The sequence below is a fragment of the Lycium ferocissimum genome, chromosome 3, assembly GCF_029784015.1.
Source record: "Lycium ferocissimum isolate CSIRO_LF1 chromosome 3, AGI_CSIRO_Lferr_CH_V1, whole genome shotgun sequence".
NCBI lineage: Eukaryota > Viridiplantae > Streptophyta > Magnoliopsida > Solanales > Solanaceae > Lycium > Lycium ferocissimum.
The window spans coordinates 48,389,366-48,398,979 of NC_081344.1; the positions used below are offsets into that span (position 1 = coordinate 48,389,366).

General features: G+C 41.3%; 1 protein-coding gene across 1 annotated transcript in view; it reads right to left on the reverse strand.

Annotated features, from left to right (window-relative positions):
- The window catches only part of LOC132048895 (uncharacterized), a 53,095-nt gene that overhangs the window by 42,859 nt on the left and 622 nt on the right, over window positions 1-9,614 (reverse strand). The window contains exons 2-3 of the mRNA XM_059439578.1: window positions 7,766-8,370; window positions 7,104-7,549 (exon numbers count right to left, since the gene is read on the reverse strand). Coding sequence (XP_059295561.1) covers window positions 7,104-7,549; window positions 7,766-8,370 — 1,051 coding nt within the window. The remainder of the gene's footprint in view (window positions 1-7,103; window positions 7,550-7,765; window positions 8,371-9,614) is intronic.

The following is a 9,614-nucleotide window of genomic DNA, read 5'->3' on the forward strand; positions in this document are numbered from 1 at the left end:
GAAAAGGTAAGAATTTTAGTCCTTTGTGTTATGGAATAAATATATATGTTATGATGATGAGAATTGGACGAGAATTATGGAGTTGTGATGTGTGTGTGCATAGCCGTGTGTGTGTGTGAGGTGGTGTGTGGCCGTGAGCCATGGAGTAGAAAGAGGAAGGTGAACTAAATTTTATTTAGCTTGTTAGTGGTGTCGTTATGATGTCTACGACGTAAATAAGCCTTAGACGATTCGAATTGGCGTTGAAATGGCATGTATATTATTATGGGGAATTTTGTGAATTTTTATATAATTTTTATGTAATTAGGAAAGTAAGACTCTAATATGAATTATGGTTGTTGTTGATGAATTTGGGAAATGAAAATGTGTTATGAACGTTTGTGTCGAAGAATGGAAGTTTTGAATGAATTATGAATTCGGTGGGATTTTTGTATATTTTGCGAATATTTTGTAAAATGGTATGGAATACTTTTGAATGATGTTGGAATGATTTTGATTAGCAAATGAATATGGAAATGTTGATATTAGCTTGGAATTGTAAAGTTGGAATGGAAATTGTGGTCTTATATAGAAAGGAAGAACAATGATACTAGAATGCATTTTGATGCGATTTTGATGAATGTCGTCATTGTTGGGGTTGTTGTTGTTGATATTATGACCGAGCTAAGCCTCGGGGATGTTGAATTTATAGGGGAGATGCTGCCCAAATTTTTATAAACAAATATGGAATTAGATTGGATTCTTAAAGTTTGAATTCACATTTGGTAATTGTGACCATTTGTAGATTTTGGAGCAAACGGGACTTGAGTTTAAGCGAGCCTAAGATGCATGCAAGGTATGTAAAGCCATCCCTTTTCTTTTGTTGGCATGTCCTAGATATACTAGGTTTGAATTTGAGCCTCGGGGGTTATCCTGCTCATCGAAACCCGAGTTTGATTTTAGTTACTATTCATTCAGTACAATTGAATCATGACTTCTATGTTTTGTTGGAAAACTATTCGAACATCCATAATTTGCGCAAATGTGATAGAATTGCTTGAAACCTACATAATGACTCCATAGAGTCTAATGTTCGTAATTTATGCCCGCCGCCTCGATTTGACCCGAGGTGGGCCCACTAGTCCCAAGGTTTCTTTCGTTTGTCTTATTTAATCTACCTTGGTTTGACATAAAGATGGGACCTTTGTCTATGAATTTAATACTCCGTCTGGTTTGTTCCATAAGTTATTTGAAAGCTCTTAAATGCGAACGACATTAAATTTTCAGAACATGGCTTATAAAGTACTTTTCGAAAGTTGGGTAAATCTAAAGGTTCGTATCTTTTGTGTGCTAATCCTGACCGACTCGATACTTATTCTGAGCCTTCTGACCTTAACATGAATATGTATATGTACCTGTTTGTCGACTCTTGGAATGAAATTGTGTATTTGCATATGGCTTCTGCACTACTCTGCTCGTGCCCATACTATGATTTCGTTCGCCGGTTCCCGGGCCGGTTTGTGATCGTGCGCACCATGATAAATTCAGAAGTATGCTGTGTTGCGGTTTCTGAGACCTCGCCATAGGGCAGATTCTTGTATATGGAGTTATCTTTGTGATATGGCTAATGCTATGATTTGTTTTGCTTGACGCGAGACGTCGCGATATGATATGTGTGTGATATGATATGTTCGGGGTTTGTACGGAGATTTGAAACCTTCGGAGTATCTTGTGTTGTGGCACCGGCGTCGGAGTGGTGACCACGTTCTGAGCTTATGCATGATTTTCTATTTGCATTATGTACATGTGTCTTCGGTCTGATTCGATACTTTGATACGGTATTTTCTCTCTGTGCCCTTCACTTCGATTATGGTTTGGATTTTTGTACTTTATGCTTTACATACTCGGTACATCTTTCGTACGGACCCCCCTTTCTTCGGGGGGTGCGTTTCATGCCCGCGGTACGGAGGTTCGTGATGCGCGAAGTAGGCTACACGTTCTATTATTACGAGTGCTCCTTTGATCCGGAGCCCAGATGTTGGTACATATCTTTTGTGATGTATACGCTTTTGCACATATGATTATTTGGGGTACGGCGGGGCCCTGTCCCGTCATATGTTCTGTTCGATTTGTAGAGGCCTGTAGTCATATATGTGGGTAATGGGTCATGTGTGTGTTTGTTTGGTTACGATCTGCGTTTCTTGCGGTCCCGTTCGCTACTACGGCCTAAGCGGCCCGTACGTACGTATATGTGCTTATATCCGTGATGAACATTCCGCCGCCTCTTTTGACTTTGATATAATATGTTTGATACGTGCGACCGCTTAAGTCAGCGTTGTTTTTGCATTTCGACTAAAATGATGAATATGAAATCTGAGTTAAGCCAGAGTACGACGGTCTGTTATGTATGTCTGTTTGTGGTGTCCAAATAGGGCACCAGTCACGGCCTACGGGGCTGGGTCGTGACACTATCGTCCTAATACTCGAGCGTTTATTAGTCTACTTATCTATTGAGTCTCAAAAGATGATTTATATGCATATGATTACTCACTACTCCGTTTGTGTATTCTGTTATTACATCTTTCACCGAGTCCCTCACTAGAGGGCCGGGTACGGTATATATATATTATTGTGTTATGCTGTGTTATGGTGTTATCCTGTGTTATGGAGTATGCTGTGTTATGGAGTATGTTGTGATATGGAGTTATCTTTGTGATACGGAGTTATGCGTCGTACATTATATCTTAAGTGTGTATGGTTGCCGAAGACGGGGTGGCGACCATGTTCACCGAGTCCTATAATAGGCCGGATATGATATATGATATTGACATGTATGATTTGTGTTTCAAAAGTAAGCATTTTAGTATTAGAGATTATTGTACTCGTTTTACGTACCTCTTATTTCGGTTATGATCTGTTCTCTTTATTTCATGCTTTACATATCGGACATATTCGTATAAATAACCCCCTTTCTTCGGGGGGCTGCGTTTCATGCCCGCAGGTACAGATACTCGATAGGGTGATCCTTCAGCTTAGGACTTCTACTCGGTAGAATCTTGGAATGCTCCGTTGTTCCAGAGTCGAGACTTTTGGTACAGATCTTCTGATATATGTATATGTTATTCAGGGGTACGGCGGGGCCCTATCCCGTCATATGTTACCGTTGATACTCCTAGAGGTTTGTAGACATATGTGTGGGTTGTATATAGTTACCGTTCAGTTTTGTCTGTACGACTTATGTTTTGGGACGTTCCCATTCGTAGTGGCAGCCTTGTCGGCTTGCGTATATATATATATATATCTTGGGATGTTGTATGTAGTGGCAGCCTTGTCGGCTTGCGTATATGTTAGGTTGGGGCGTACCCACATGTTGTGATAGCCTTGCCGGCTTATGTGCGATATTATCTATTGAAAGTTGTAACTCCTCAGGAGACAGGTTGTCTTGATATATATACATATGTGACAATTTTGAGACGACGTCTTGCCTTTTCATATAAGTTCCTTATTATGCTAGTTGTGGACTGATTATAGCTAACAGGTATGTATACGAGTGTCCAGCTCGGGCACTAGTCACGGCCTACGGGGTTGGGTCGTGACACTTCAGCGACCTTTTGAAGATTTTTCCCTTGTTATTTAGCCAAGGCAGATCAGCCCTATCGATCACTAATGCAACCCACTGAAGCACAGACCTCGATGTCCTCCTTTCAATCTTGTCCCAATACTCGACCATATTTGGTAAGGAAACAAAGTTATCTCCAAAGTAGTATTAGTTGATGGCTTTGCTGGAGATGTCTATCTTTACTTTCTGAACCTCTATCATATCTGGCCTTGCAACCTTTAGTTTTTGTTGGTTTGGTTTCCTTGCTTTGGTCATGTAAGCACTATAGGCTGCATAGATCTCACGCACGAGGATAAGACAATACTCACCCAGAGGTTGGCTAAAAGCTTCTAACCAATAGAACCTCAGCATCTTAACAATACGAGGCTGATCTTCCAAATCCCAGAGGCCAATCTACCTTTCTTCGAATATACTTTGTAGTGGTTTATCCCCTTTCTTTGTTCCATCAATACCCCATTCAAACCTTTCCTTGACACCTTCGATCGAGAACTGTAGGGCATTTTTTGAATTTTTATCTCAGTTCGGCCCGTCTGCGCTCTTCGTCCGTTTCCCCGAGTTGGCGAGATGATGAAAGGCAAAGTGAGACTCATATTTCCATCATCGTGAGCCCTCATTACCGAAGCTTAAAGTAGCAAAAGAATCCTCCTCTTCAGACTGAGAGGAATCTTGTGATGGTGCTTTTCAACTCGTTGCAGTAGTTCTTGTTCGTTTGAGGGGTTGAACATTTTCATCGTCCTAGCTAGAGGGCTCATAATAATGGCTGTCACGACCCGAGCTACGGGCCGCGACGGGTATCCGGGGCTAACCACCGAACACCACTCACTACTCTGCTTATCTGCTATTATTCATACTATATGCTCATAATCATGAAAAACTGGAATCTTTCTGAAATACATTCGCTTTTATAAACATAAGCCCTCCGGCTATCCAAAATAATATATACATGCATATACATAAAAGCCATGGGACCAGACTATCCACACTGCGTATCTACGAGCCTCTACTGGAAAACTAGACATCTGGACGGGACAAGACCCCGTCGTGCCCAAAATGAATAGACAGATATATATATATATATATATACCAAAAGAGAAACCTGTGGCACTTCCGGAATATGGAGTGCTCTCAAATCAACTCGCTAGCTCCTACGAGTCCGGCCACCTCCCCGTCTACTGTGGGCATGAACACAGCGTCCGAAGAAAGGACGTCAGTACGAATAATGTACTGAGTATGTGAAACATAAACAATAATGGAGCATCAATAAACTGAGGAGGCATAAAATAAGGAGCAATCTGTAACTGACTGAAACATAAGGATGATCATACATGCTGACTTACTTTCGTACTCATCATCATATCATCTATACATAACTGTAATAACTGCCCGACCATATAGGTGCGGTGTAATAATCAATATCATTAGCATCATCAATAGCTCAAGTCCGGCATCCCCGGTCCAGGATATTATCTCATGCCGCCCACTAGTGGTGTCTGCCCATGCCATTTGGCCATGGTGTGAATAGCTGCCCGCCTTGGCGGTGACTGCCCGGCCATATAGGCGCGGTGTGATATCATCATATACTCATTACATCATGCTTATCATAACTCGCCATGGTATGCTTGACATCATATACATACTACAATACATGCATAGGGATTCTTAGCTATTCATACTTTTATCGGAGTGACGTAAGGTCGTGGACCCCGATGTCATTATGAGCATTCTTACGTATTCGCCTCACCTTGAAGGAACAAGCATAAGGTGAGTGTGCACAATGATCAATATCATTAAATTACATAAAGGTCATCATTAGCTTCTTAGAGGCATCATATCATAGGCTATAGCATTTCTAGACTTTAGCTTGCTATCATTATTTTCATATTCATCTTATATTTCTTATCTCGTATAGCTATTCATGAGAGAGGACTCTTAACTTTCTTGGAGATGGAACATTCATAGTAAAAGAGGAAATTCATGCCATAGGACTCATGCCTTAGAAGGAAAGGGATTTGCCTCACATACCTTTGCCGCTTAGCTACTCTATCGCTTGCTCGTTCTCCTTAATGCGCTTGTCTATACCTTCAATGGAATTCATATCGACATTAGCTATAAAATCGTGAAAACATACTTACTAAAGCTATAGAAATTTGGGCAGCGCTTCCTTTGTCTATACTACTTTCCGCCATATTTGATATCAACTCCCAACATTCATAATAATCATCACAATATGATTAACAACAATCATCATTCATTCATCTTATGATTCGCATTTCATAATCTCACTTCAATTTCCCATAATCATGACTAAAAATTCATCGTCGTATTCTTTCGTATCCAATGCTCATTTCATGTTCTATAGGTCATTTACAACATATTTATATCATCAACATTTTCATTTCCATGATTCAATCCACTACTAATCACTAATGACATTATTCATCCATTTAATGACCCATTTGTTGTACTCTTCTACAATCCATGAATCTTAACTCAATAATACTTCAAATAGCATGTAAAGTTCATGAAACTTACCTTAGATGTTTTAGGAACAAGCCTTGGTTGCTAATATTCCTCTTTAAGCAAAACCCTAGTTTTTCTCCATTTGGATTTCTTGACTTGGATGATCTTTGATGATTTCCTTTTCCCTTGATTCACTTATTTGATGTTGTTGATCCTCAAATATCCTTGAAAACTTGTGTAATAAATGTAGAGAGAGATTCTAGAGAGAGAGTGGTGTAGTGTAGAAATGAAATGAAATAAGCCTTGGCCCTCATATTTAATGAATTCGAAATCTGTGCTGAGGTGAACAGTGGTCGTCCATGGAGGTTTACGATCCGTATTCCACTTTACGGACCGTCCCTCGCGGTCGTATTTAACCTTAAGCAGAACCAGAAACCTTGGCAGCATGCATGGTGATTTACGACCATGGTTTACGGGCCGTATACCAGTTTACGGTCCGTCCTCCATGCACGTATTTAAGCTTAAGAAAAAAATAGAAAGTTAAGATTTTGACTGCTTGGAGGACGATCGCACTATACGGTCCGTAAATCACTTTACGGGCCGTATTGTGCACTATACAACCACTGGCTGGGAAATCTTCGCAACTTTATTATTTCCACAAAATTCATGATTGGCCATTCCCAACTTAACACACATCATAAACTCAAGCTCTTCATCGTTCTACTCGTCACTTGAGTACGGAAAAATTTCGAGGTGTCACATTCTTCCCCCCTTTTGGAACATTCGTCCTCGAATGTTCGACACTCGGGAATTCTAGAAAATTTTGCCAGAGTTTCCTCTGTACTATAGCACTACCAACCTGTCACAGCAGCCCAAAATATCGATGCCACACAGGGCTACCACATAATAGCATCACGAATTGGCCACACACGACCCAAAAGCATAATAGTAAAGCGTACATACCTCATCATCTTGTCGTCTCATCATAAATCTCTTCTGGGGGCTGAAATAAGTGCGGGTATGTAGATTTCATTCTTTCTTCTGCTTCCCACGTCATCTCTTCTCGATTGTTATTTCGCCATAAGACTTTGACTGATGCTATTTTCTTATTTCGAAGCCTTCGTACTTGCCTGTCTAATATAGCAATAGGCACTTCTTCATAGGCTAGCTTTTCTGTAATCTGAACATCATCAATTGGTACAATCTTTGAGGGATCTCCAACACATTTGCGGAGCATTGAGACATGAAATACCGGGTGAACTAATTCAAACTCTGTAGGCAAGTCTAATTCATATGCTACTTGACCCACCTTGCGGATGATTTTGTAAGGTCCAACATACCGAGGACTCAACTTTCCTTTCTTACCAAACCTCATCACCCCTTTCATTGGTGATACCTTCAAGAACACCCAATCATCAACTCGAAATTTTAAATCTCGCCGGCGGTTATCCGCATAAGACTTTTGGCGACTTTGAGCGGTCAATAGCCGATCTCGGATCATTTTGACTTTTTCTACTGCTTGCTGAATCAGTTCGGGGCCTATTAACTGTACCTCTCCGACATCAAACCATCCAATCGGAGATCTACACTTTCTTCCGTACAAAGCTTCGTACGGAGCCATTTGGATACTAGAATGATAACTATTATTGTAGGCAAATTCTATTAGGGGCAAGTGGTCATCCCAACCACCACCAAAATCTAAAACACATGCCCTTAACATATCCTCCAAGGTCTGAATAGTACGCTCGGCTTGTCCGTCAGTCTGCGGATGAAATGCTGTACTAAGCCTTACTTGAGTACCTAGGCCCTCTTGAAAGGATTTCCAGAACTTGGCTGTGAACTGTGCTCCTCTATCTGAAATAATAGATATCGGAATACCATGAAGTCGCACAATTTCCTTGAGATACAGTCTCGCATAGTCTTCTGCTGAGTACGTGGTTCTGACTGGGAGAAAATGAGCTGCTTTCGTGAGCCTGTCCACTATCACCCATATAGAGTCATACTTGCCTCGGGAACGGGGCAATCCTACAATGAAATCCATATTGATCACTTCCCATTTCCATGTAGGAATTTCCATTGCTTGTAATAACCCTCCTGGCTTCTGATGTTCTATCTTCACTTGCTGACAATTCGGGCATTTGGCCACAAATTCTGCTATGTCTCTTTTCATGCCATCCCACCAATACATCGATTTAAGGTCATGATACATTTTTGTCGCTCCTGGGTGGATAGAATACCGCGAGTAATGAGCTTCTTCCAAAATTTGGCGACGAAGTCCCGCAACATCCGGAACACATAATTTATTCTGATACCTGAGAACCCCATCTGTCGCAACTTCAAATAGTGACTTTTCTTTTGGAGATTCCACACCTTTATAATACATCAATTTGGGATCCTCGTATTGTCGCTCTTTTATTTCTGAATCAAGGACGAAATGACAGGATTATTGATTCTAACTCTGCATCACTTTGAATCAATTATTCGCACTCCAAGGTTAGCTAGCTGATGGAGCTCATGAACCATTTCTTTCTTTTCTGGAGGAACTTCACATGAACTACCCATTGATCGGCGGCTAAGTGCATCAGCTACTACATTAGCTTTTCCGGGGTGGTACATAATATCAACATCATAGTCCTTCAATAATTCTAACCACCGCCTCTGTCGCAGATTCAACTCCTTTTGTTTGAAAATATATTGGAGGCTCTTGTGATCCGTATAGATATCAACATGCACGCCGTACAAATAATGTCTCCACATTTTCAATGCATGTATAACTGCGGCTAATTCTAAATCATGAGTCGGGTAGTTCTTTTCATGCTTTCGCAGCTGTCTCGAGGCATAAGCAATGACTTTTTCATGCTGCATTAATACACATCCTAGCCCGACACCGGAAGTGTCACACCCTGATTTTTTACTAGGGTGTGATGGGCACCCGACCCCATGTACGGAGCCGAGCGAACCCGCGGACTCTTATTACAGACATACTTCCTGAGACTCTTAATCAGACAAAAATGACAAATACAACAAATATTTCAGAAATATCCTTTGTAGTTTACAAATCGACAGAATCTGTAATCATATGGAATCTACTGCAAAACACAGAACGACACGTCGGCCCCATGGAGCCGCTCACAATGACATTCGAACCCACAACTTTTCGCAAAGTCTCTAACACATAATCGTAACACGTAACATGCATAATCGACACGGCAGCCTCCGGGAGCAAGTGGAGCTTGCCAACGTCGGAAACATCTCCTCGAGCAGCTCGTACTCATCCGGGGTGCACAACGCGCGGCATGAAACGCGACCCCGAAGAACGGGGGGGTCGATGAATATGTGCGAGTATGTAAAGCATAAAGACCAACAAACGAATCATAACCGAACGGAGGATACGAACATAAATGCAATAGCGGGAGTATCGTAAATGCTTACTCATAAAACATAGGAAAATGCATAACGGAAAATATGCCATAGCCGCCCCCATCATGGGACTCGGCAAACAGAAAGTGGTCGCCCCCGACACGGCGCCACAACATATCATAACAAATCGAAAATG